General features: G+C 45.2%; 1 protein-coding gene across 3 annotated transcripts; it reads left to right on the forward strand.

Moving 5' to 3' along the window:
* Positions 1–900: 900 nt before the first annotated feature.
* On the forward strand, positions 901–25939 carry ANGEL1 (angel homolog 1). 3 transcript variants are annotated; one of them, XM_028097495.2, is made up of 10 exons: positions 901–935; positions 4024–4599; positions 5501–5727; positions 6189–6258; positions 6933–7366; positions 9565–9691; positions 9995–10105; positions 21430–21499; positions 22011–22174; positions 22937–25939. In XM_028097495.2, the coding sequence occupies exons 2-10, from the start codon at positions 4098–4100 to the stop codon at positions 23095–23097; spliced, it is 1866 nt and encodes a 621-aa protein (XP_027953296.1). In that variant the 5' UTR covers positions 901–935; positions 4024–4097; the 3' UTR covers positions 23098–25939. The 3 variants fall into 3 exon arrangements, with proteins under 3 accessions (XP_027953296.1, XP_027953285.1, XP_087880623.1); XM_028097484.2 differs by having other exon boundaries at positions 920–1049; XM_088024497.1 differs by lacking the exon at positions 4024–4599 and having other exon boundaries at positions 920–1049.
* Positions 25940–27554: the final 1615 nt, after the last annotated feature.

Genomic DNA, 27554 nt, shown 5'->3' on the forward strand with positions numbered 1-27554 from the left:
GTCCTGGATCTGGTGACTCCCCAGAGGGCTTCCCCGAGCAACCGAGGCTCCAGCCACAAATCGGAAATCACACAGCTCAGACACTAGGTACTGAACTTGGGAGTATTACACAGTCCTTGCTTCCCAATGTGGCCGGCGTAGACTGAAGATGAGGGATGGGGAAGAGAGACTCAAAGAGGTCTTCGGGTAGCACAGAATCCACAGAAGACCCGGCCTTCATTTAGTGACCTCTGCTTTGTTCAGTCAACAAAGATTTGGTCCCTTCTATGAGCCTGGCACTGTTGTAAGCACCGGAGCGACACCTCAGTGAAAACCAACCAACCAGACTCGGTCCCTGCCTTGTGGAGCTTTCCCCCCTGCCTTTCTTGACTCCCTTACCAATGGGACACCCCCTTTTTTCCAGATTGGGTAAAAAAGAGGACTCATTTGGAATGGGATGGGAAAGGAGACAAAGGTGTGGACTTAATTTGTGACCTAGAATCTGAGCTGGGGAAGACCGAGCAGAGTCAGGAAAAGAAAACAAATGGGGAAGAAGGCGCTCTCGTCTCTGGGATGAGAAGAGAGAGATTACAGAAGTCAGGGCTGTGTGAGCCTTTAGAGAAAGTCCAGCCCCTCATTTTACAGGCGAGGAAACTGCGGGACGGAGAGGTTATAGTGTACCCCAGGGGGACCCCTAGTTATGTGGCAAAAGTGGGAATGAAACTGTGGCCCTGGAATGATACTACGCAGCCTCCAGCGAGGCGCTTAATTTTCAAACTGGGCGCCTGGATGGCTTCGGGGAGCTAGACCGGGCCGTTGCCACGGCAACAGGCTCCCCGCCCCCGCGGGCCACGCGTGGCACTGCGCTCCCAATAAAGTTGTTGTTGAAGCGCAGCGGTACCACGTGAGGCGGCCCGGGGGGCGGGGCCGAGCCGAGAGAGACCCGGCGGGCCGCGGTGAGGAGGGGAGGCGGGCGCGGGTGCGGGCGCGAGCGCGGCGGCTGGCCATGATCGCGTCGTGCCTGTGTTACCTGCTGCTGCCGGCCGCGCGCCTCTTCCGTGCCCTCTCAGGTACCGGCCCTGCGTCCTGGCAGGCGGGTGCCAGGCCCGGGCCCACGTCGGCGGGGCCCCGAGGGGCCTGGGGCGGCGTGCGGCGCGTCGGGCCTCAAGACCACTTTTCCCCGACCAAGGTGTGGGGAGGTGGCCCTCGGCCCCCGGTGTCCGTCCTGGACCCCATGAGGCCCGGGCCCGGCCGACGACCCTCGCGTGCGCCCCTCCTCTCCCCGCGCCTGTGGCCTGGTGGCGTCCGGCCACAGTTAACGTGGGAGGGGGCCGGCGAAGGGGCAGGAGCCGGCCCTTCCCGGGCCCCGGGGGTGCACAGGTTTCAGGGGTCCGCAGAGTCACTGCCCTGAGGGGGTCGGCGAGGGTTGGCAACTCGGGTCGAGGCGAACGCCCCGAATTGTCGGGAGCGGGGGGTGGGGGTGGGGTCTGTGGGCCGAAGACCCGCACGCACCTGCCTTCCCCCGGGTTACTCCACACTCGCCTTTCACAGCCGCCTCTCCAGTTTCCAGCCGAGCTTTTGGTTGAAAAACTGGTGCTCACAACCCGGAGACCACATAAACCCCAGCTTTGAAGCAGTCTCCCGTGCGTTTAGGGATGCGGCGGGGTGGAGCCAATGCCCAGTTGGTACTTTAGAGCGAGAAGAGAGTTATTCTTTCACTTTTTCATGATCTGCCAGCGCTCCCATTCCTGGTCTTTGAAAAATTCCCGAGGCTCTTAGGAGAATCACTTCCCACAGAACGCCCAGAATGTTCTCTGGCAATTTAGAGGGCGGGACAGACCAAGAGCTACTTTCTTATAGAAATGAGCGGTCAACTGCATTCTGTGCTTTTCCTTTCTGGAACTTTACACAATGTGTGTGAGTGTGTAAATTCATTCATTTATTTATTTCTGTGTGTCTGCCGCTGGAATGCAGGCTCCAGGAGGGCAGGGCCATGTGTGTTTTGCTCCCTGTATCTCCAGTGCTAGCACACTGCCCAGAATATAGTAGACACTCAGTTCCGGATGAGAAACTCCACGGAAAGTGATTGTTTTCAGAGAATTAAAGCATATTCCTTTATCCATGTTGCTGTCATTTCTGGAGCTCTTCCGATGTCCGCCATGGTAGCCTTAGTGACATACACTAGTCTACAGGTTTCTAGGCCGGTAGTCAGAATTTAGAGATCTCAGAGGAAGGACCACCTCCCTCTCTCCCCCATTAAAGTAGTGCCACTTTTTTTAAACTTTGTGTATTTGGTTTTTACAGAAGGTTTTCTTTCTCTTCCTTCCTCCCTTCCTCCCTCCTTCTTTCCCTCCTTCCTTCCTATATAACAATTCTGTTGAAAAACCAACCACCACCACCACCACCAAAAATCTGTGAAATTTGAAAACAAGTGCCCTCACACACGTAAACCAGAGAACGTCTGCCATCTGGTATGCAGGGGATGTTTCAAGGGACAGGGAATTAGCAAATCTGAGATTTAAGCCAGCAATGAAGTTCATGGATTTAAAGCAGGGTTTCCCAATCTCAGCACTGTTGACATTTGGGTCTGGATAATTTGTTGTGGGCTGTCTTTTGCACTGTAGGATGTCCAGTAGTATCCTTCTGCACTAACCTCTAGATGCCAGTAGCATCCCCACAGGTTTGACATCCACTGTGTTTCCAGATAATACCAAATGTCCCCTGAGGGCAAAATTACCCCTGGTTGAAAACGACTGGGTTAGAGGGACATAAATCTACATAGACTATAAATAAGATAGTATCTTGCAACATTTGAACCATTTTGAAGCTTCTCTTGCCTTTTAAAAAAATAGAGCTGATAAAATGAATCTCTTGTGGTTGAGGGTGAGCACGTCCCTTGTCCTGTGCTGTAAATAAGTGAGTTAGTGAGTGTGGGTGTTTGCTTGCACCAAAATACTGTGCTTGGAGTTTGGGGGCTCTAATTTTAGAGTTTTCCCACTTGCTTTCTTGCCTGTTGGCTGTCATTTATGGCTGCTGTGGCAGAGAGATGACAGCTGTCTCTTGCTGTCACTTGTTGGCACCTTCCGATTTACAGCCTCTGGCGTGTTAGGGAATGGGAAGGCTGATAATGAAGTTTGTGAAGATTTATGAATAGAATATATAGCTTCAAGAAAAAGAGCAAGGGCCTTTGCCAAGAAGTAAATTGTATAGATTTTGAGATGCCCTTTTTGTCTACCTTAGGACTTTTTCTTTTGGAATGTATTTATAGATTAGGGGATTTATAGAACTAGAAAGGCTCTTGGAGATTATGTAGTTCAAACTTCCCCTGTCCCCCTTTAGAGTCAAGAGTGAGCCCCTCTCAGTAGGGGCAATGCCCAAGGTCACATGGTTTGTTAATTTCAGTGCTAGGTCATAACCCACAGTTCAGATTCATGGTCAAGTTCTGGTTCCAATGTAATGTGGCCCTTAGAACCAGAGAGTTGATGCTTAATAGGAGTTGTAACCTCTAGATAAAAGGGGGGGTGGTTATATGTTACCATCTCTGTCCTAGATTATGTGGGATGGCCATTCTTTCATTCAAGCACTGAATATGTATCAGATCTCTACCATACAAATTAGTTAATATTTGTTAAGCACTTAGAATAGTTCCTGGCACCTATTAAGCACTTTATGCTAATGATGATGGCGTTCCAGACACTAAAATGGGCAGGCTCAGTGATGGATGGTACAACGATGATCAAGGTGCATGTGATTCTTGCTTGTATGGGACTTTGTTCTAGTTGGGAGAAGAGTATGGATTGGGGGACATTGTCATCTTATTTTTTTTTTTAATTTTTAAAAACTATTTTTATTTATTTATTCATGAGAGAGAGAGAGAGGCAGAGGGAGAAGCAGGCTCCTCGCCTAGCAGGGACCCCGATGTGGGACTCGATCCCAGGACCCTGGGATCATGACCTGAGCCGAAGGCAGACGCTTAACCATCTGAGCCACCCAGGCGCCCCGACACTGTCATCTTATAACATGATATTTTGGCTTGCTTCTTAGATGCTTTCTTCACATGTCGAAAAAATGCCCTCCTGGCGAAGAGCTCGTCCACCCAGGTAGAGGGCGACTTTGCCATGGCCCCTCGGGGCCCCGACCAGGAGGAGTGTGAGGGCCTGCTACAGCAGTGGCGAGAAGAAGGGTCGAGCCAGGCGCTCTCAACTTCGAGTGAGGGTCCCCTTGTAGATAAGGGACTAGCCCAGAGCAGCCTGGCGCTCCTGATGGATAATCCCGGAGAACAGGATGCTGCTTCAGAGGACAAGTGGTCCAGCAGGCAGCTGAGTGACCTGCGGGCAGCAGAGAACCTGGAGGAGCCTTTCCCCGAGGTGCTAGGAGAGGAGCCACTGCCAGAGGTCGAGGGCCCAATGTGGGCAGCTGTCCCCATGCAGACTGGCCCCCAGTATGCAGACTGTGCTGTCCTCCCAATGGGTGCCCTGGCTGCAGAGCAGTGGGAAGAGGACCCCGCAGTGGTGGCCTGGAGCATAGCACCCGAGCCTATGCCCCAGGAAGAGGCTCCCATCTGGCCTTTTGATGGCCTGGGGCAGTTGCAGCCTCCCCCAATGGAAATCCCATATCATGGTGAGTCTGACAACTGGCTGAGGGAGCCTGGGCAGCAGCTTGTCTCCAGTGCGAGCAGAGCCATTGCTAGAGAGAAGATTCTCTGGCGGGGAGCTCTGTTGCTGCATTCTGTTTTTCTGAGAATCTTACAGTATCAGATCTAGAGGGGCCTTAGATCTAGGGATTGTCTCATCCAGCCCCATGGTCTTTCAAATGAAATAGCCATGGTGCAGAGAGGTGGCAGGACATGCCTGAAGTCACATAGCCAGGTAGAGGCAGAACTGAAAGCACACCCTCGTTCTGATTCTCCATGATATTGTTTCTAGGAGTAGTGGTGGAGAGATCTCCGGGCCTCCACTCTCTGCCTCAACCAGAATTTTATCTTCCAGTTTTATCTGTGTTATATATTTGGCTTCCATTAAAATTTGAAGAATGAGTTCTGTGGCTCAAATAGCTTTGAAATCCACTTTGCAGCTCCATGCTCTAGGGGAGATGGGGACATGTGGTTTATAGCCCCACAGGCTTTTTTGAGTTTAAAGGTTAGGAAACACCCAAGGCTGAGATTACTCTAGAAATGTCTTTAATCTCAGGTGACTATGAAGCACATTGATCTGTGATTCTCCAGAGATCCATAGATTTATCAAAAGCGAGAAATTGTCAGCCTAGATTTATTGAAAATGTACCAGGTACTCTGCTAGGTACAGTGGCGAACAGGCCAAGATCGTCTCTGGCTTTGTGGAGCTTACTGTCTAGTCTGCAAATGTCCTAAGAGTGCTGCTCAAATAGCCATAGAGAGGGTTGGGTGGCAGGGAAGATGAAAAAAGGAACTTCAGGCATAGCATCTCTGAGTCAGGAGTGGAGATGGCAGGGCCTGAGGATAACATGTACTTGTTGTGGACCTCTTCTTTCCACCCGTTTGCAGAAATCTTGTGGAGAGAATGGGAGGATTTCTCCGCTCAGCCAGATGCTCAGGGCCTGGAGGCGGGGGATGGCCCTCAGTTCCAGTTCACTCTGATGTCCTATAACATCCTGGCCCAGGACCTGATGCAGCAGAGCTCAGAGCTCTACCTGCATTGCCATCCGGATATCCTCAATTGGAACTATCGCTTTGCGAATCTCCTGCAGGAATTCCAGCACTGGGACCCCGATGTGAGTGAAGAGGGGAGGAAGTGCCATCTTGTATTTGCTTTGAACGTGGGCTATTTCCCAGTGCTCTTAGAAAATGAGTTCAACCCCATAGTTGTTTATAGGATTGGAGTTCTGCCTAGGGCTGGAGCTTCCCTGCCTGGAGTAAATGAGTTTTTGGCAGGTGCTGAGAAGACTCCGTGGGTACACACTTTGCAGCACCTTTATGCAGGGAGGGAGACTTGAGGGATTCAAGAAGTGGGAAAATCCAGCGCATGCATCTGGTCTACTCAGCTTAACTCTAGGCCTGTCCTTGCTGCTGGTGGCTGTCTGGGAAGAGTCAGCCCTGTGGAAAGTTCCAGTGTGACCCTGCGTGAGACAAGCAGCAGCTTCCCACCTGGCCTCAGTGCCTGCTCCTAGGGTGGGAGTCACTTTCTAGCACTCTTGGTACTTTGGAGTGATTGGTTTCCTTGTCACTTTCCCAGATCCTGTGTCTCCAGGAAGTCCAGGAAGATCATTACTGGGAGCAGCTGGAGCCTTCTCTGCGAATGATGGGTAATGCAGCTCCCTGGCATGTTCACCGGTCTTGCTTCCTCCAGCCCTGTCTGCTCTTTCCTGAAGGCACCATCTTTTCCTTTTGCTTCAGTAAATCCTCAGTCTCACCTGTGCACTAGTTCCTCCTCTGCATGGGTGAGAAAGAAAGAGTTCTGCAGTTTGAAAGCAATTTTGATATTTTCTGCCATTTAGTCCTTGAAGTAACCCACCCTGTGAGGCTGAGTTATTGTTATCCCCATTTTTACAATGAGGAGACTGAGGTTCTGAAAATGTGTGTGACTTGCTCCAAGGTCACCCAGGCTACAAAGCTAGTAGGTTGTGGAGCTAGGACTCTAATTTGTCTGACTCTAGAATCCATGCTTTTCCTATCCACCATGCTTTTCCTATCCACCATACTTTTCCTATCCACCATGCTTTTCCTATCCACCATGCTTTTCCTATCCAGTTATATTGCTTCACAGCCTTCAGTCCTACGTCCCCTGTAGCCACTCGGTCACCTGGTTATAACTGTAAGGGAACCTCTGCAGAACCAAGGAGCTGGCAAGGACAGGAACCCCCTTACTGAGCAGCAGGAGCAGTGCCATAGGCACACACGCCCTGGCTACTGCCACTGGTTGGAGGGATTCAAGCTTGGGGGACTCTGACCCATCTCCTTGGCCGGGTGTTCCTTGCAGGTTTTACCTGTTTCTACAAGAGGAGGACCGGGTGTAAGACAGATGGCTGTGCTGTCTGCTACAAGCCCACGAGATTCCGTCTGCTCTGTGCCAGCCCTGTGGAGTACTTCCGGCCTGGCTTGGAGCTCCTCAATCGGGACAACGTGGGCTTAGTGTTGCTGCTGCAGCCACTAGTCCCAGAAGGCCTGGGGCAAGTGTCGGTGGCCCCCCTCTGTGTGGCAAATACTCATGTCCTGTACAACCCACGCCGGGGTGATGTCAAGCTGGCCCAGATGGCCATTCTCTTGGCCGAAGTGGACAAAGTAGCCAGGTTGTCTGATGGCAGCCATTGCCCCATCATCTTGTGTGGGGACCTGAATTCTGTTCCTAATTCACCTCTCTACAACTTCATCAGGGATGGAGAGCTCCAGTACCATGGGATGCCAGCCTGGAAGGTGAAATGGGAGAGGCCACTGCGGGGGTGGGAATATGGCCAAGGGAGAGATTCAGGTATGGGCAGCTAGTGCTCCTTCTGTGGCAGGGACCACAGTTACACCTTTTCTGGCTCCCTCCGGCCTTTTCTTGTTCTGTTGAATAGACTGTACTCAAGCCTGGAAGTTAGAAATTCCTGGGTGCCTTTGGCATCTTGAAATCCTTTCAATTTTTATCATTAATTTTTAGTTTATAAGTAAGACAGAAGTGCATTCTGGCAAGAATTCAAACATTGTAAAATAAGACCAAAACCCTCTTTATCACCTACATTCCTTACCTTTCCCTTTAGAGTGAAGTAATAACTGTTTGAAGTTTGTTGGTGGTCTTCCAGACTATTCTGTATGCATTTACAGTGATACCTATGTTCCTGTGATATTGTAATTATAATTTACATTTATTAGGCCCTTATTGGGTTCCAGGTGCTATTTTAAGCACTTTACATGTGTTAACTCACTCAACTTTCAGTTTCTATCATTGCTTCCATTTTTTAAGTGAGGAAACTAAGGCGTAGAGAAGTTCGGCAGTTTGCTGGCCCTAGGCTATGCAGGTAGCTAGTGGTGGAGCCAGGATCCCAGAGCTCTTGCCCTCCAATACTGTGCTGTGATTGCTTCTGACAGCTGGTATATGATCTGTTGTATGTGTGTTTATAAACCTATTACTGTATGTTTCATTCTGTAGCTTGTTTTTTTTTCACTCGACAAGGTATATATGGGGCTATCTCATTCCTTTTAACTGCTGAATGTTGATAGCATAGATTCATAGTTTTATCCCATTTAGCCCTGCTGATGGACAGCTTGTGCTGATTTCTTTATATGTCACTTAATCTCCCTCTTCCTCTGGCCACTGCTGTCCGACTTATTGCTTAGCTTTTGGCAAGGCGCAGTGGAGAAAGGACACAAAATGGCTGAATAGTTGAGCACTTTGGGCTTTTATTTTAATGAGGTTACTCAAATGCCAGCAATGTCCTGGTTCCCATGTGTGCAGAGAAAGGTCTTATCCTGCCGGAAAGCTGCTATAATCAAGGAGCTCGGAGAATGGGAAAAAGAATTTACTAAGTGCCTACCATGTGACCAGCGCCATTAAGCATAGTGATTAAGAGCCAGACAGTCCTGAGTTCCAGTCCCTGCTCTGCTACCTTGTGCAGGTTAACTTCCTTAAGCCCCATGCCTCATCTATACACTAGGGATACAATGGGACCCACTTTAGAGGGGTTTTTGTTGTCGTTGTTTGGTGGATCAAATACAAGAACGCATGGTAAAGTGTTTTCCAGTTCCTGCTTCAGAGGAAGCAGTCAGCCATCAGTTGTCATTATCAAGATTCTTAATTGTAGGTGATATTATTATCCCATTTTATAGTAGAGGATATTGAACCCTAGAGAGTTAACTAACTTGCCCTAAGTTACACAGCTAGAAAGTGACCATTAAATTTTAGGTCTGTCTTACTTGAGATGGCATATTGAAAATTTATGTCCTTCAAGGGCAGAGAGATTCTATCATTTTGCTCTCCCCAACACTTAGCTAGTGTCTTGTACATAGCTGGCATTCAAATATTTATTGTTGTTAAATGAAATAAAGGGAATTTTGCTACACACGGTGGAGATATGCAGATGACTGATGTTACCCAATGTTTCCCTACTACATTCTGTCTGTTCCCAGGCTGCTCATTGGCTTTGACCGAGGATGGTGACATAGATACAGTAAAGTTCTTTGGTGCATTTCCCGTTTGGTTTGACCCTGTGTTTTCCTCATGATGCACTTAAGATGCTAAACCTTGATCCAGAAGATCCGAAGATCAGGATAAAACCTTTTCCCACTACAAATTAAAGCCCCCTGAACGTTGATATTCCCCATGGAGACTCATGTAGATTTTTCGGAGGTGAAATTTAGGGGACTATGTGTTCATACAGTTCTATTCTCTTTGACTCACATACCTTATTCCCTTAGCCCTCGTTTCTGCTTTGTGGCTATTTCAGTGCTTCTGGTTAAAAAAAAAAATGGTTTTAATTAGCTCCTTATTTTTAACCTTCCCGAGACTGACGTGTTTTGCTTATGTTATGTATACAGTGTGTGATTGTGTGCGTGTGTGTCTGCATGTCCCAAATCATGGGCTGTTTTCTTTTTCCATCTCGGTATCCTCATTCCCACCTGCTATTTCCTTCTAGGTGTCTGGACAGGAAGACTTCTCCCATCAGCTTTACCAGAGGAAGCTGCAGGCCCCACTCTGGCCCAGCTCCCTGGGCATCACTGACTGCTGTCAGTACTTCACCTCCTGTCACCCCAAGAGAGCAGGTGAGCCTGTGCCACATTCTTGGTTGGCCGTGCCTCTGCCCATTTTGGGAGACAGCTGGTATTTCAGTAACAAGAGAAAACGTAATTCCCTCAATTCTCTTAGCAAGTTCCTTTGTTTTTCCCACTGTCCTCATGACCTCCCGGTGAAATGGACAACTTTAAATCTTATGTCTTCGAAAATCAACTTGTCTTCAGAGCCAGGCTTCCTCTTTGTCCCTACACTGGAAGCTTCTCGGTATTAAGGCGGTTTCAGCATGTGGCTTCTCTTCCTTTCTCTCACTGTATGGCCTTTCTGGTTTGCAGAGAGACTAAAGTATAGCCGAGACTTCCTGCTGCGATTCCGTTTCTGTGACATCGCCTGTCAGCGACCAGTAGGACTGGTTCTTATGGAAGGAGTGACAGATACTAAGCCAGGTAATGGAAACTAAGCTTGTTTTCTTGGTCTTCTTTCCTCTTGACCCCTGATATTTGTCAGTTATGTGGTTTCTTAGTCTTTTTGTAGGTATAATTCTTAAGGTCAGCTTCTGGCAATAAGCCTGCTTAGAAGGAAGGTCAGTGGAGTTCTGTGGCCATATACATGCACAGATGTGCGGCACAGTGAGAACATGGACCAGGAATCAAGAGACTTGGGTTCCAATCATGTCTGAGACCTTGGATGAGCCATGTAACCTTTTTAGGCTTAAGTTGCTAATAACCAATGTGTGTACAGCATATAGGGAAGATGCACATGACAGGGTTTGAAAATCAGAAGGTGACAGTAGTCCTGCTTGTGATAAAAAGTTACTTCTACTGAGAACTACCAGATCAAACATGGTGGAGCACACTTGACATTCTCCCCTTCTTGTCTCTGAAACCATTCCAAAGCAACAAGGAGAATGGGAAAAAGCAATGCAAACTCCATCTTTGAGAAAACTAGGAGATCTGAATGTATCTGAAACCATGAATCACAACATAAGTAGAATGGCTGCAGGAAGCACTGGAGATCGTGCATGGGTGCTGGAGGAAGTGTGGAAGGACTTCTCTGGGGACTATGTAGATCTCAACAAAGAACCAGCACAGTGCACTTCTCCAAGGTGAGGAGTGTACCTCAAGGCACAAAATTAAAATCCCTTATTTCATCAGCAAGAATAGGATGCACAGGTAGTGATAGGAGATTGTCTGAACCTGTTTTGGTCTTAATAGGCACTGGAGAAAAGCCTGATCAAGGAATCAAGCCCTATTTGCATTAAGCAATCTGTTTGAGGGGCAGGAAGAGCAATGAGATACTCACAGAGCTGCATGTTGCTTTTGGCTGCGGAGAAGTAAAGATTAAAAGGACTCATATACAACCCTGTGTCATCAGGAATAGTCCTGTTACTTGGAATGCATACCCAGTTCTTCCCTTAGAGAAGCTTTACAGATAGCTGGTACAGAAAAACCTCAACTAATTCAAAGCCAGAAGGAACCAGCATGCAAACTGTGCTAGAATACTGCAAGAAAGAAAGAAGAAGGAACAGGAAAAATAAAAGGCAGATAAAGAATGCTTACCTCAAAGATAAAAATTGTTGTCATGAAGCATATGAAAGGTTATGATTATTTTCCCATGAATAAAAAAGTGAAGCAATTGCCTTTATGAAATAAGAGTCCAAAAATAATTGCCTTTATAAAACAAGTTCAGGCACATTGCAAGACATCAGAAGATGAAATGGAAGCTGCAGAGCCAGGAAAGAATAAAAAATTTAAAAATCACATAAAATGAAGACAAAACTGGGTGCAGCATGAGAAGGAATAGGAATAGATACTGCTGAAAACAGGCCAAGAGACAGAGGCTATGAAAGCAAAATAAAAAGGAAGTAAAAGGATAAAAGGGATTGGAGAGAAATGGCAGTAGTGGAAGATGAGGAGACTGTCCACATACACATAATTGGGGTTCGCAGAGAAGAAAACCAATGTAATGGCACCAATGAAATAGGTAAAGGTATGATCCAAGGAAGATTTTCCCCAAATTAAAAGATTTGAGTCTTCAAACTGAGAGAATGTACCATGTTTTCAGTAAAAAAATGACATAGGAGAATCAACAATAAGACATCTTACTGAAGTTACTAGAAGCCAGAGACAAAAGAATCCTTTGGGCAGTTGAGCCAAAAAGATTGGGCTGCTCTTAAGAGTGAAAATAACCAGGTTGGCTTCAGACTTCTTAACGTTATCATTCAACTCTAGAAGACAGGAGAACAAGGCTTCGAGGAAAGAAGGTATGATTCAAGAATTTCATGCTCAGCCAAAAGCTTTTCTTGACCAAACTGCTAGAACAACCTAAAACGACCAAGCAGTGACTGGAAAAACTATATTAGAAGGACTGGTGATCAGTGATGAATTTATTTTTTCTTGTAGGAATTTAATTTGAATTAGCATTTTGCACCAAGTAATGAACATTTCAGTGGCTCTCTTTGTTTTTTTATTTAATTGCAAAACTAAATCTATTATATAGCTGTAGCAATTGCAATAATGATAATGATGGCCCCCATGCATGAAGCAGCTAGCATGTTCCAGGAACTGAGATGACTGCTGGTATTAAGTGGGCTCAGGCAGGGAAGCGGTGGCCCAATGTTTTATAATTACAAAATCCTAAAGTTAAAACAGTAGCAGGACCCCACATTTCATGTTAAGAATATATTATTAAAAACCAAAACAAAACAGTATTGTACTTGAAACATAAAACAAGCATTTCAATTCAATAACAAAATTAAACCTTTAAAACACATACTGATGATCACTTTGTAAGTAGAATCATTATGTAGGGGGGAAATATCCAATTCACTAACTGTAAAATAATAACAGTATTTTCAAAATTGAGATTAAATTTGAGTAAACACACCCATCCACCATAAGTGTAGTTACCATCTATCACCATACAAAGTTATTACAATATTGACTGTTCCCTAACGTTGTACTTTTCATTCCTATGATTTACTTACTTTATAACTGGAATTTTGTACCTCTTAATCTCCTTCACCTATTTTGCCTCCCCCTCACCCTCTCCCCTCTGTCAACCACTGCTTTGTTCTCTGTGTTTATGAGTCTGTTTCTATTTTGTTCTTTGTTTTGGTTTTTAGATTCCACATGCAAGTGAAATCCTAATTTATTTGTCTTTCTCTAAGTTATTTCACTCATAATGCCCTCTAGGTCCACCCATGTTGTCACATATGGCAAGATTTCATTCTTTCTTAGGGCTGAATAATATTCTGGGTGTGTGTGTGTGTGTGTGTACACTATATGTTCTTTATCCATTCATCTGTTGATGGACACTTGGGCTGCTTCCATATCTTGGCTATCATAAATGAGGCTGCAGTAAACATAGGGGTGCATGTATCTTTTTGAATTAGTGTTTTTGTTTTCTTTGGGTAAATACCCAGAAGTGGAGTTACTAGGTCATATGGCATTTCTATTTTTAATTTTTTGAGGACCTTCCATACTATTTTCCATAGTGACCAGTTTATATTCCCACCATGAGCAGAAAGACTTAAGTGCAATAAGGAAATCATAATATGTGCTCTTTTTTCTGGAAGATGTGTTTAGATATGCTAACAAAGAATATTTCCAGTCTAATACTAGAGTCATGCAACCCACCAGTGCACATCAGAACTTGCTGACTTGACTGTGACACTGGTTTTACTAGGCAGCATGTGAGTTGCAGTGCTAGGTAGTGGTGGTCTAACCTTCCCACTGGCTGACACTGCAATGCACCAGAGAATTCTGCATTGCCCAAGTTGTGCAATAAAAACATTGTGATTCTCACTGTCCCCAGCTCCCTTTGTTGGGGAATAATTCATGAGAAGAGAATCTAAATTTTAAGTCCCCATCTTGTAAACATTTTCAATTACTAATGATTTCTTCCTTCCAGTATGGTCTTAAAGACACTGAAAGGGGGTTACTGATTTTCTTTCTCATGACCACTTGCCTGTTTCCATTGAACTCTGGACCCTCAGGTCTTTTAACAAATAACAACAAACCATATGCCCAATACAGCACATCATAGAAAAAGCAATGGCTAATAGATGATTTTTGTAACCACTATTTACAAACTGACCAGATGGCCGCAGACCGAAAGCGTCTGATCAGTTTTCTAACCAGGAAAGTTCTGAGTCCAGCTTCTCCACTGGCCCATGCCTGGACACAGCTTAGCCTCTTCCCAAGTACTTGCAGAAGAACTTACTTGTTAGACTGCTCCCAGTGCTGACTGGGTCAGGAAGACGCTGCAGCTCCGGTAGAGGCAGCTGTGGCCCATGTGCTCATCTGGCCTGGCGGGGCATGCAGAGGCCTCTAGTCCCGTGTGACTGCCAGAACAGTGCAGTCTGTACCCAGTGCTGCGTGGACAGAACCTGCTGTTGAGGGAAACCGTTTGTAGTATCCTGCTGCTCACTGAGAGTTTTCGGGTGTATTGTGATGGTAAAAGATACAACTCAAAATGAAGATATTATTAGCATTATAAATATTTAAGCTCCAAATAACATTACATCAACAATCATAAAGTGAAAGGGCAGGCTTAACAAGGAACAGTAGCCAGAAAATAACTAATGGTAAAGGGTTTTAATTTATCTGTCTTAGCCCACAATAGGTCAAGTAGAAAAAAGATAACCAAGAATATGGAAGATTCCAGTAACATGTTGTATATGGTAAATCTGATTGATGCATATCAAACTCTGAATATTGAAGGCAGAGCAAAGACATCTTTTTAAGTATTCGTAGGAAATTCTTAAGAATTAGACCACCAAAAAAAACCAAGACCTCAGTAAATCTCAAGCATAGAAGTTATACAGTCTTTCTCTGATCACACATGCAGTAAAAATAGAAATGAGAAACAAAAAAGAAAACATTATCATCTGGATATTTAGAAAATTTCAAACTTTTGAGTCAAAGGTGAAATTTAAGCTAAAATTGCAGAGTATCTAGAAAATAATAATAATGAAAGTACCATATATTTGTGGGATATAGCTAAAACTGTTCAGTGAAAAGTTCATAGAATTATACAGAATATTTAGAGGCACAGAATTACATTTGTATATAAGATAAAAGTAACTAAATTACACGTTCAACTTAAGTTAGAAAAAAAGAACAAATAAGCTGAAAGAAAACAAAAGATACAAATGGGAATAATTTAGAAAACAGAAAAATAGGAGTTTGTTGTTTGGGCAAAAAAACAGCTGTCAATTAGGTAGGCCCATTAGCCAACCCATTTCGAAGGGCAGGGAAGGAACAAGTGAAAGTATCCAGATGCAGAATAATTAATAGGATTATAAGGGGGTTCTTGGCCCAGCTAAGTGTAAAAGAAATCAAAAACTTAGATGGCATATATTAATTTTAGAAAATGTATTTTAGTAAAGTTGGTTACAGAGGAGAGAGAGAATCTAAGTAGGGAAGAAATACATAAAGTTCTCAGCGGTGTAGTCCCACAAAAACACCAGGCTCAGATTGATTGGAGAATGTAATCAAACCTTTAAAGAACTTGTAATTCCATTACTATTTAAGTTATTACAGTGCACAGAGGAAGAAAACTGGTTATTTTTATGCAGCAAGTATTTTGACACCGATACCTGACAACAATTATACAGAAAAAACTGTCGATGCTAAAATTCTCCACTTATGAATACTGATGCAAAAAAGTTTAAATAGAAGATCAGGAAATAATCTAGCAGCACATTGAAAGAGCAGTATGCCATGACCAAATGGAGTGTATCAGAAATACAAAGGTTGTTTGATAAATCTATTAATATAACTTAACATACTAATATATATAAAATCTATTAAAATATATGAAGTGCATCCTATAGATGTCCAAGAGACTGTTAAAATTCAACATCTATTCTAGATTTCTTTTTAAAAGACCCCCCTTAAATTAAGGAAAAACTAGATATAGGCATACCTTGTTTTATTGTGCTTCACTTTATTGTGCTTTGCAGACATTGTATTTTTTATAAATTGAAGGTTTGTGGCAACCTTACATTGACCAAGTCTATTAGCACAATTTTTCCGATACCATTTGTTCACTTTGTATCTGTCACATTTTGGTTTTTCTTGCAATATTTCAAACTTTTTATTATTTTATTTGTTATGGTGGTCAGTGATCTTTGATATTATTTTTGGAATTGTTTTGGAGGGTCATGAACCACACCCATATAAGATGGCAAACTTAATTGGTAAATATTTTGTGTGTTCTGACTGCTCTACCGACCAGCCATTCCCCTGTCTTTCTCTCTCCCTCTCCTTAGGCCTCCCTGTTCCCTGAGACAAAACAGTATTGAAGTTAGGCCAATTAGTAACCCTACAATGGCCTCATAAGTGTTCAAGTGAAAGGAAGAGTTGCATGTCTCCCACTAAATCAAAAGCTAGAAATGATTAAGCTTAGTGAGGAAGGCATGTTGAAAGCCAAAAGCTAGGGCTCTTGCTCCAAACAGTAAGACAAGCTGTGAATGCGAAGGAAGAGTTCTTGAAAGAAATGAAAAGTGCTACTCCAGTGATCACCTGAATGATAAGAAAGCAACAGCCTTACTGCTGATGTGGAGAAACTTTTAGTGGTCTGGATGGAAGATCAGCCTAGCACAACATTTCCTTAAGCCAAAGCCTAGTCCAGAGCAAGGCCCTAATTCTCTTTAATTCTACGAAGGCTGAGAAGTGAGGGAAGTGCAGGAGAAAAGTCTGAAGCCAGCAGGGGTTAGTTCATAGTGTTTAAGGCAAGAAGCCATCTCCATAACATAAAAGTACAAGGTGAAGCAGCAAGTTATCCAGAAGATCCAGCTAAAATAATTAATGAAGGTGGCTACACTTAATGGATTTTCAAAGTAGACAAAACAGCCTTCTATTAGTAGAAGATGCCATCTGGGACTTTCATAGCTAGAGAGAAGTCAGTGCCTGGCTTCAAAGTTTCAAAGGATAGGCTGACTCTCTTGTTAGGGGTTAACACAGCTGGTGACTTCGAGTTGAAGCCAGTGCTCATTTACATTCCAAAAATCCTAGGGCCATAAGAATTATGCTAAATCTGTGCTGCCTCTGCTCTCTAAATGGAACAGCAAAGCCTGGATGAGAGCACATCTGTTTGCAACATGATGTACTAAATATTTTAAGCCCACTGTTGAAACTTACTGCCCAGACAAAAAGATTCCTTTCAAAATATTATCGTTCATTGACAGTGCACTTGGGCACCCAAGACTCTGATGGACATGTACAAAATTAACGTTTTCATGCCTGTTAACGTAGTATTCATTGTGAAGGCCAGGGATCAAGGAATGATTTTGACTTTCAAGTTTTATTATTGAAGAAATACATTTTGTAAGGCTATAGCTCCCACAGATAGTGGTTCCTCTGATGGATCTGGGCAGAGTAAATTGAAACCTTTTAGAAAGGATTTCTTGTTCTAGATGCCGCTAAGAACCTTTGTGACTCCTGAGAAGAGGTCAAAATACCAACATTAATTAACAAGAGTTTGGAAGAAGTTGATTCCAGCCCTCAGGGATGACTATGAGGGGTTCAAGACGTCAGTGGAGGATGTAACTGCAGATGTGGTGGAAACAGGAAGAGAACTGGAATGAGCAGTGGAGCCTGGAGATGGGACTGAATTGCTGCAACGCAGGATAAAACTTTAATTTATGAGGAGTTGCTTCTTTTTCTTTTAAGATTTTATTTATTTATTAGGGAGAGAGAGCATGAGCGAGGTGGGGGGGAGGGGGAGGGGAGAGAGGGACAAGCCAACTCCCCGCTAAGCAGGGATTCCCAGGACCTTGAGATCATGACCTGAGCTGAAACCAAGAGGAACCCCCAAAGGATTTAGAATATTACATAAACTTAGTCTAAGGCAGTGTCAGGGTGTGAGAGGATTGACGCCAATGTTGAAAGAAGTTCTCTGGACAAAATGCTATCAAACAGCATTGCATGCTACAGAGAAATCGTTAATAACCACCACCCTCATTAGTCAGCAGCCATCCACATTGAGGCAAGACCCTCCGCCAGCAAAAAGATTATGACTTGCTGAAAGTTCGGGTGATGGTTAGCATTTTTTAGTAATACTATTTTTAAATTAAGGTATGTACATTTTTTTTAGATACAATGCTATTACACAATTAAAAGACTACAGTATGATATAAATGTAACTTTTATATGCACTGGGAAACCAAAAAAAATTCAGTTGACTGGCTTTATTGGGATATTTACTTTATTGCCATGGTCTGGAATTGAACCCACGTTGTCTTTGAGGTTTGCCCTTAATCCCTTACACCATTAAAATGATCTTGGTCAGTCAGAGTGCCTGGTGGCAACAATGTGCAGGAGAGGTGAAGAGTAGGAGTTGGGGAGTGGAGCCGCTGCAGGCCTGCAAATTAAAAACCAAAACCAAACCACACTTCTCTCAGCTCCACATATTAGCATCTGGCTTAAAGAAGACGCTGTAGTAGCATTCCTGTCAAAGTCAGGAATAAGACAAGGATGACCACTGTCATTATTCAGCCATATTCAAAGATGACAGCCAACAGATTTAGAAACAGAAATGTGGGTCAGAAAACAGAAGTAACACAATGGAGGGGAGGGGTTAATTACTTGCTCAGGTTGTTAGATAACTGGTGATCCAATCAACTAACAACTATTACAAGCATTAAGATAATTCTGGAAACTGGCTGGCACGATATGAATATACAGAAATACAATAGTATTCATATATAAAAATGAGGATATATTTGTTAAAATAATGAAGAAAAGACCCTATTTATAATACCAACAAAAAAAAAATCAACAGGTAAAATGTAAAGTATATAAAGGAATCTTCCATTTAATCTGAATTATTAAATTTGTTGGCAGGAAGTTGTCCATAACATTCCTTTACCCTTTTTTTAAAAAAACAGCTTTATTGTGATGAAGTTCATATACCATAAAATCTACCCACTTAAAGTGTGTAAGCCAGTGGCTTTTATTCTATTCAGAATTGTGTATACATCACCACAATCTAACAGTAGAACATTTTCATCTTTCCCAAAAGGAACCCTGTATCTATTAGCAGTCATTGTCCATTCACCCCTCCCCTTGTGAAACATTAATTGAACATGGCCATACAGGTTTCTGGACACTCAGTTCTATTATGAGTCTTCACTATATGTCTATATGTTCACTATATGTCTATCCTTATGCTAGTACCACAGTGTCTTCATTATTTCAGCTTTGTATAAGTTTGAGATAGAGAAGTATACATTCTATAACTTTGTGGGGTTTCAAGATTATTTTGTTTATTCTGAGTCCCTTTTATTTCTATATGAATTTTAGGATCAGCATGTTAATTTCTGCAAAGAAACTAGTTGGGATTTTGATAGGGATCTAGACATCTATAGATCAGTTTGGGAGGTATTACCATTTTAATAATACTATCTTATGATCAGTGAACATGAATGTCTTTCCATTTATTTAGATCTTTAATTTCTTTCCATGTTTTGTTTCCAGTGTGTAAGTCTTACACTTTTGTGAAATTCATTACTGTTTTATTCATTTTGATGATAATTGTAAATGGAAATGTTTTCTTGATTTCATTTTTGGATTTTTACTGCTAGTGTATAAAAATGCAATTTTTGTATATTCTTATATGTTGCAGTCTTGAGAATTCATTTATTCTAATAGTTTTTTAGTGGATTTCTTAGGATTTCTGTATAAAAGGTCATGTCATCTTGCAAACAGAAATAGCATTACTTCTTCCATTCTAATCTGGATGCCTTTTATTTCTTCTTCTTCCATAATTGCCCTGGCTAGACCTCTCTAAAGTTGAGTGGTGAGGGTGGACATCCTTGTTTTCCTGATCTTAGGGGTAGAGCTTTTAAGTGTGTTGTGCGTTAAGTATGATATGAGCCCTGGGGTTTTTGTGGATTCCCTTTATCCTGTTGGAGAAGTTCTCTTCTGTGTCTAGTTTTTTATGCTGCTTCCCCCCCCCCCCCCCCAGTAAAGCAGTGTTGAATTTTGTCAAATGGTTTTTCTATGTGTGTTCAGATGATCATGTGGTTTTTATCCTTCAGTATTCTATTAATATAATATATTACATTAATTGATTTTCAGATGTTAAGCCAACCTTACATTCCTAGGGTAAATTGTACTTGGTCATAGTATATAATCATTTTTATATTTTGCTGGATTTGGTTTGCTAATATATTGTTCTTTTGGTATTCTGAGACTTAATATTCAACATGGAGAAGAGGGGGGGTTAAACTCAATTTAATTCTGACACCATCTACCCAGAGATAGCACCAGATTCCACAGATGAAATAAAGGCTCAGTCCTGTAAGACTTCCTCCACTCCCCAACTTCAGACACCAGTCACAAGCCCAGCCTGTGCTTCCAACAATCCCCTCCTTGGACTTCAGATACCAGTCATAAGTCCAGGTTGTTAACTGTACTTTCCGACCAACTGGCTGTTATAAATCAGAGGTTCCCATGACCCTCTCCTTCCTTGGGTTTAATTAATTTGCTGTAATGGCTCACAAAACTCAGGGAAACATTTTACTCACCAGATTACCCATTTATTATAAAAGGATAAAACTCAGGAACAAGCCATATGGAAGAGACGCATAGGGCAAGGTATTTGGGAAGCTTCCATGTCCTCTCTAGGCATGCTGTTCTCCCCAAATCTCCACCTATTAACCCTATTCACAGTTGTTTATATTATTCTCATAATTTTTAAATTTCTATAGGGTTGGTAGTGGTGGCCCTTCTCTCATTCTTAGTTTTAGTAACTTGAGTCTTTTTTTTTCTTGGTCAGTCTAGCTAAGGGTTTGTCAATTTTGTTGATCCTTGTTACCCTGTTGTCATAGTCAGTTTGGGCTATTATAACAAAATGTCACAGCCTAGATGGTTTATAAACCACAGAAATTTATTTCTCACAGTTCTGGGGCTGGAAGTCTAAGCTTGGGGTGCCAGAATGATCCAGTTCTGGTGAGGGCCGTCTTTTGGGTTGCTGAGTGCTAACTTCTGTGTCCTCATGTGGCAGAGGGTGAGGGAGCTCTCTGGGATCCAAACCTTTTATAAGGGCATTAATCCAGTACACAAGGGCTCCACCCTTGTGTACCTAATTACCTCCCAAAGGCCCACCTCCAAATACCATTTCACTGGAGGGTGGGATTTCAACATACTTGGGGGAGACACAAACATTCAGTCCATAATAAGGTCACTGGAAATGTGTATTTTTTTCTTCATGTATGTGTATGTACTTATTTATGTGTATTTAAGAATGTATACATACATGTTACCTAGTGTGCATACATATGTATATGCACACATACACATATACACACAGCAGATGGCATGTGATAGAAAATCTCTGAAGGAGTATAACAGAGATTTGGTCACATCGGTTGCCTCTGGAGAGGGAAATTGAGTGGCAGGAGCCCCAGAGCGGGAGGGAGACTTTTCACTGATATTTTTCTCTACATTTTGATTTTTGTACCGTGTGACTCTATTACCTAAAGAATAAATTTAAATAAATTTATTTATAAAGAATAAATTTAAATAGATTATTTGAAAAGGTGCTGAGCCAAGGAAGAAATGGCTGCATTCAAGGTCTCTGTCTGCCTTCCTCCAACGTTGATCTGTTGTTTTCTTCATCCCATCACCTCTTCTCTTCCCCTTTCCCCTTTTGGAGCAATCTGGTCAAGGGTCTGAGAGGGATTCCAGGGTGCAAAGTTCTGACCCTGCTTCACTGTCTGCTGGGAATAATAAAACCTTTTCTCTCTGGTCTTCTACAGAGCGGCCTGCTGGCTGGGCCCAGTCTGTCCTTGAGGAAGACACTTTGGAGCCTGAGCCTGTCTTCCCCAGGTGATCTTCCTTCCAGTTCCCTGCAGCTTGCTTTCCAGCCCCCATCTGGGTGAAGGAGAGAGAGTCTCATTGGCTTTCCTGAGGCAGTTTTTGCTGAGGTCTCTCTTCTCCTAATATGTGCTAAGCTTTTGGAAGGGCTGGTGTGCAGAGGCCAGAGGTGACCCACCTAGGTTCTTGCAGATGAAGAGCCCATGCACTTTTCCTCAGGGAGTAAGGCTTCACAGAAGAACTTGCTGACCCCTGGACAGGGTACATTAGGTATACTTTACCAGGTAATGAGAGGAGAGTGGGGTGGGGGTGGGGTGAGGAAGGTCAGGGGGACTGCATATAAATGTGTCTATTTCTAGGCTAATTTTAGCTAAGACCATCTGCCTCTTACTAGCGTGGGAAGGAATCTGCTGAAATAGAGTTATTTGGGATTGTCCCTTAAAAACTTTAAAACCCATAGAGGAAGTGACTTTGAGAAAAGTTCAGTGTTTGTTGACTGACCTCTTCCCCTTCATCCCTGCAGGACTGTAGGCACCATCCAGCACTGCCTTCACCTGACCTCAGTATATACTCATTTCCTGCCCCAGCATGGCCGCCCAGAGGTCACCACAATGCCCTTGGGTCTTGGAATGACAGTGGATTACATCTTCTTCTCAGCTGAGTCCTGCGAGAATGGGAACAGAACTGGTAAGCCTGGAGGATCCTGGGTTCATAGAAGCCACCCTCAGAAGTCCTTGGGAACAGCTGATGATAGGGCAGGCATTTGGTCACATGGCTTGGGCTGCTGGCAAAAGAGCAGACTCGCAAAAGAGCAAATTTCATACCTTTCTGGCACTGGTCATCCTCATCATAATCCCCTTAGGCCACTTGCCTGCCTTCTTTTTTTATCTTTGCAGCATTAGAGAGAGGTGGGCAGAACCAGCCCTACCTCTATTTAAGAGGTAAAAATAGAGCACCAGGAGGCAAGTGGATTTTGAACATGGCAGCCATTTAGCGAGGGACTTGGTTAGGTTAGAGACCCTATTTCTTGTTTCTTCACCCTCTACCGGCAGTCACAGTGTGGCAGCCTATCAGCTGCATGCCTGTTTTATTTAAAGCATGTCTTTTAAAATGTTTGAATTGATTTCCCTATGTTTAAAAAATCAGATTTTATGTAGAAAATCTGGATTTCCAGCTTTTCTCAGAAAATCCGAAGTTGTCGTAGATGCTGGGCCTGGGCACACATTCTCCGGTTGCCACAGTCTCCCTGAAAACACCCTGCTTCATTCACTGATATATCACAGAGTATCTGAGAAAGGGAGGCCTCAGCCAGAGGCAGCAGGGGGAGGTGAGGGAGGGCGGGGGAGCCAAGGGGATGCAGCCTCCATAAAGCATAGCTCCCACAGGCCCCAGCCACCCCGTGTAGTGGCCGTGGCTACTTTCCCTACTGGCTTCTGTTTTGTGCCACAGATCGCAGGCTGTATCAAGATGGGACTCTCAAGCTTCTGGGCCGTCTCTCCCTCCTCTCTGAAGAGATTCTCTGGGCTGCCAACGGCTTACCCAACCCCTTCTGCTCTTCAGACCACCTCTGCCTGCTGGCCAGCTTTGGGATGGAAGTCACCGCCCCATGATGGGGCTCCCAGAGGAAGAGAGCTTCTCTTCCAGAAGAGCTCACTGGATCAGAGACTGTGGAAATACCCCATGCTTCTGGAAACTTAGATCCAAGAAACTTACGTCCCCTCTTCTCCTCTCCCCTTCCCCGTTTCCCTTTTCCCATGGTTAGATTTTCTCCAGGCCTGTCCATGTTCTCTGCCTGTGGTCCCTGCCCCGCCCCAACCTCTTCCTAATCCTGTGCCACATACTCAGTGGCCCTGGGAGAGGCCGAAGCCGGGGGGGGGGAGGGTTTCCCCTTTCCTTCCATGTATCCAGTGCTCCCCCTTAATTTTTAATTACCAGGGTTGTGGGAGCTATTAATCTCACTGGTTATTTGCTTTCAGGCCGTTTCTTGATGGTATCTTCTAACCCAGTCTTCTTTCTGCTTTCATGACCTCTGGGCCCAGCCGTCTTGCCAGGCACACACATGTGAGGTGTGTAGCATGCATGTGTCCTCTTGGGGTGGGACTGCTCTGTACGGCCATGCCTGCCTGTGACCAGCCCACTTTCCACACTGGGGCTGTCGCCCTCCTGACAGGTTGAGGGCATGACCTGGTAGCTGTGTGCTGCCACGCAGCAGCAGGGGCATGGGCCCTTCTCCCCTTTTATCCCCTGTGTCTCATGAGGCGTTCATCATGCCACCCAGGGCATATACTCATCTGGCTGCTGGGAATGAATGGGCCTCATAGCCTGGAACAGCAGATTCCGGGCTGCACTGCCTGCCGCAGCAGCCTCTGAGCCTGCGACCCAGAGCTCCCACAGCCCTGGCATGCTTTCTCTAGGGCTCGTCCCTTTCCCCAGGCTGCTGTGAGAGAGGTGCCAGGGTGAGCCCCTGTGTGGGGTCAGTGGACTGGAATAAGAGTTTGAGGTTTAAAGGACTAGAAAGAACCTTCAGGAAACTTCTTGTCTTACTGGACTCCCTGCAGAACTGGGGCAAGGGTGGGAGTCCTGGCAGCGGTAAGAGCAGGCAGGCTGTGCCGCCACTTCAGCTAGGACCCAAGACCTCAGGGACTTGTTCTCTTTCCTCTGCACACCTCCGAAGCTATCTTCTGTTCCTTTCCTCCCACGACTTTTTACCTCGCTGCTTCCCCCATTCCTGTCCATTTTCTCCTAAAAAAGCCTGATACTTAGGTGGGGGCCAAACCCTCTCTGCAGAAGGTGGCCTTGGGCAAGACCTGTCCAAGAACTCGAGGGGGCAGTGCTTTAGGATTGGTTCTGGCCAGCAAGGCCTCAGCTGCTCATTGCCAGTGCTTTTCTTCCTAGCACAGGGCTACCCTGGCCCGTTCAGGGGGCCCCTTGCCCACGTGTATCACCTGCATGCCTTAATCTTTCATAGCTGGGGTGCAGCCTGGGTGTTCCTGGGCCGGCAGCTCCTCATACCTCCCTCAACTCAGAACAGCTGCTGGTCTTTGCAGATTAGCCTTGCTGCCCCGCTCAGCCTCCGGAATGGGACTGAAGGGAGTGGCGGAGAGGCTAGAATTAGGGACAGTTAGCAGGAGGCTCTCTCCCCCTTGTTTTGAAAGCCAAAGACCCCGCCTGAATTCTGCTGCTGTGTTCATGGTTATAAGCTTTCCACGCCCAGGTACTGGGGAATTTATCTGTGCGTGTGTATTTTGGAACATTGTCTCCTGGGCACTAGGCGTGTGCCTGTCTGAGCCCCAGGCCCACCTGTCCACACCCTACCCATCGTTCATTGTGTTTCTCTCTCCCCGGGCACCTGCTGAGATGGTCTCAAGTCAGTGCCCTATTGGTTTTCAGGACTAGGGCCCATCACTGTTCTCTTCTGCCAGGAAATGCAGTTTAAAATGGCTCAAGATGGCAGAGGGCAGGAGTTTTATAGATGATCATTTCCTTGTTTTCTTATTTGTTTCTGTTTTGGAAATGAAATGGGGGTTTTAAGTGGTAATTTAAGCTCTCTTTTCCAAATAAAGGTTTACCATTCCCCCCCGCCCCGCTACTGTTGATCATTTTGTTAGGATTCTGAAAGGCATGGGGGAGAGAAGGCCTGGAGAGTGAGGTGGGCGAGAGGAGGAGCCCGATCCTGGGCTGGGCTCTCAGGTCCTAAAGCTTGACCTGAGAAAGGTATATTGGCCCTGTGATAATTGGCACATATCCCTGCTGCTCTGAGGCCTGCGAGGAACAGGGCCTGAAGAAGCCTCCTCGCTTGCCTTTTGTTGGGGTCCAGCTCTCTTCTCCCTCCTCACCAAGCTAGAGGACAGCTCCTTCAGCTGCTTTCATTCCCATTCCGTCGGCTGCCCCCATACCTTCCTCTGGTCCACATGCATTTCAGGAGAGTCTGAATGGAATGTGGGGTGAGAAGCATTTTCTTGGTCAAAGCCATGGCAGCTGCGTGAGGCATGATGTGCGCGTGGCAGTTGCCTCTTGCTCAGTGCCTATTTCTGATAATCTCTTTTGCATGCTGGAGTCAGAGCTGGACTGTGGGCCATCTGTTGCTGGAAGGTTTCCTTTCTGGGCCTCATTCTGCTGGTACTTTCGTCTTCCTCCAGTCTCCTTCTGCAGCAGGTCCATGAAACCCACATGCCCCTGGGAAGCCCTGAAACTAGGTGTGGCTTCCTGCCTTACCTGAGTAGAATCCCAGACCCCATACCTCTGAATCTGAGAATCTGAATTACTTAAAGTTACCTGGTGCTTCTGTTGAACCACCTGGGTTGGGATTCAGCCGAAAGAAAACAGCCAGAGATAAGGAACACCGCTTGGTCATGTTGGCCTGGTCATTTGGTGACTGTGGGTAAGTTCATTCTTTGTTGTTTTATATCTTGGTGAAATAGGAATTAAAGTAAAAATCTTTTCCACCTGTGAGGAATTTTCAGATGTGAAATTATGTCGTTTGGGCTTTGGCAAGCAAGGGATGCTAAGACTTGCAGAGTATCATTGGTAGGCATTGAGGGTGGGTAGTTCTCCCCAGCCTGGCTGCATGGTTTGCCCATGGGTGAGGCATTATTTTGCAGCTCTAAGCTTTGAGGTGTGTCCCCAGAGACCCTTTCCTGGCCTGGAGGGTTTCCTGAGTCACGTGACATTGGCACAGACTTTTGCTAAGTTGAAACAGTACTTCCACTATCAGTTGACAACACTAGCTCGTGGCAGTGCAGGTGTTCATATATTACCTCTATTTACATCTGAGGAAACACAATTCCCAAAGAGGTAAATTGAGAATCTCCTTTGCTTTATTCCTGGACACTCCACCCTCCTCAGAACATAGCCTTTCCTGGAGTAGGAGAGACAGGTTCTCTTGTAAGGCAGACCCATGGGGGGTGGGCCTGGGAGAAAGGAAGTGACCGACCAGCCTGCTGCTGGCTTTTGTCTTTCAACTTTGTTTTGTTTTTTTCCCTAGTTCCTGCCCTGGTGTAGCAACTAACCGGAGGGTTGTTGTTTGATTGGTTATGTAATGCACAGCGTGGCCTCTCTTCTCCCAGGAGTTGGAGGGAGCCCCCTCTTCTAGTTTCCACCTGAGGAGATGGAGGACCTGCGGCCCGACACTTCCAGCCTCATCCTGGTGCGCCTCCCCACTCCTGAGCAAATGCACAAAGCAAAACTGTTCTAGGCAAGATGAGAGCCTGATAGGGTCAGCTCTCACCCCAGTTAGGAGAATGAGAACGGAATGTGTTTCCAAGGCGACTCTGCCTTCGGCCCCATCCCTCCTCAAGTCCTCTGCTGCTGAGGCCTCACACGGCTGTGGAGAGAAGACTGGAGTCTCTACACTTAAATTCTGGGAGGTTTCATCTTTTCCACGACCAAGCCCTTTCTTGTTGGGGGTTGGAAGAAATGCATATCCCCAGAGAGCCGTCCCTCCAGCTGACCTGAGGTGGCCCATCTCCACCACCTGCCAAGCCTCAGCAGCCGGTCCCCTCACCCCCTTGGCAAACACTAAGGGTTACCAGGCAGTCCACATCAGGACCAGTTGTTTTGGTCTTTGCTATGACCACTTTTTCTTGTCACCACCGCCTTCCAGAGTGATGGTCAAGAGGTCAGATCCTGGCAGATGGGGGTGACAGGGCTTTCAACCTCTTCATGTTCAGGGCTCCAAGAAGTGCCACCTGCATCCAAAAGTCCAACACAAATTAGTCATGTGGCTAAATGAGGCTGGGACATGCTGAGAGCCAGGAAGACACAGGGCAGCAGGAAATGAGGTAACCCCTCTCCCCTGTAAGTTGGGTCCTGATCCTCCCGGAAGTCCACGATGATATTTACCTCTCTGCCAATTCTAAGCAGTGTCCACAATGAGCCTGCTGAACTCATGATCCCAGCAGACTCTGGTCCCAGCACTGACCCAACCCTCACTTGTACACCAGCGATCCAGGAGCCCCACTATGAATGAGCCCATGTCACTGAAGTCTACCCACAGGCCCTTGACTGGGTATTTTAGCTGGACTTGAATGTGTACATTATAATGTTGCCTTTGGGTAAAGGTGTACAA

Source organism: Eumetopias jubatus, unplaced genomic scaffold (assembly GCF_037043125.1).
Source record: "Eumetopias jubatus isolate StellerSeaLion01/CBP00866 unplaced genomic scaffold, mEumJub1_p1.0 scaffold_7, whole genome shotgun sequence".
Classification (NCBI taxonomy): domain Eukaryota; kingdom Metazoa; phylum Chordata; class Mammalia; order Carnivora; family Otariidae; genus Eumetopias; species Eumetopias jubatus.

Coding starts and splice junctions, on each gene's coding strand:
- ANGEL1 (XM_028097484.2), top strand. CDS start 986: ATGATCGCGTCGTGCCTGTGTTACCTGCTGCTGCCGGCCGCGCGCCTC. Junction 10,106..21,429: donor AGTGACAGATACTAAGCCAG/GTAATGGAAACT, acceptor GGTCTTCTACAG/AGCGGCCTGCTGGCTGGGCC. Junction 22,175..22,936: donor CGAGAATGGGAACAGAACTG/GTAAGCCTGGAG, acceptor TTTGTGCCACAG/ATCGCAGGCTGTATCAAGAT.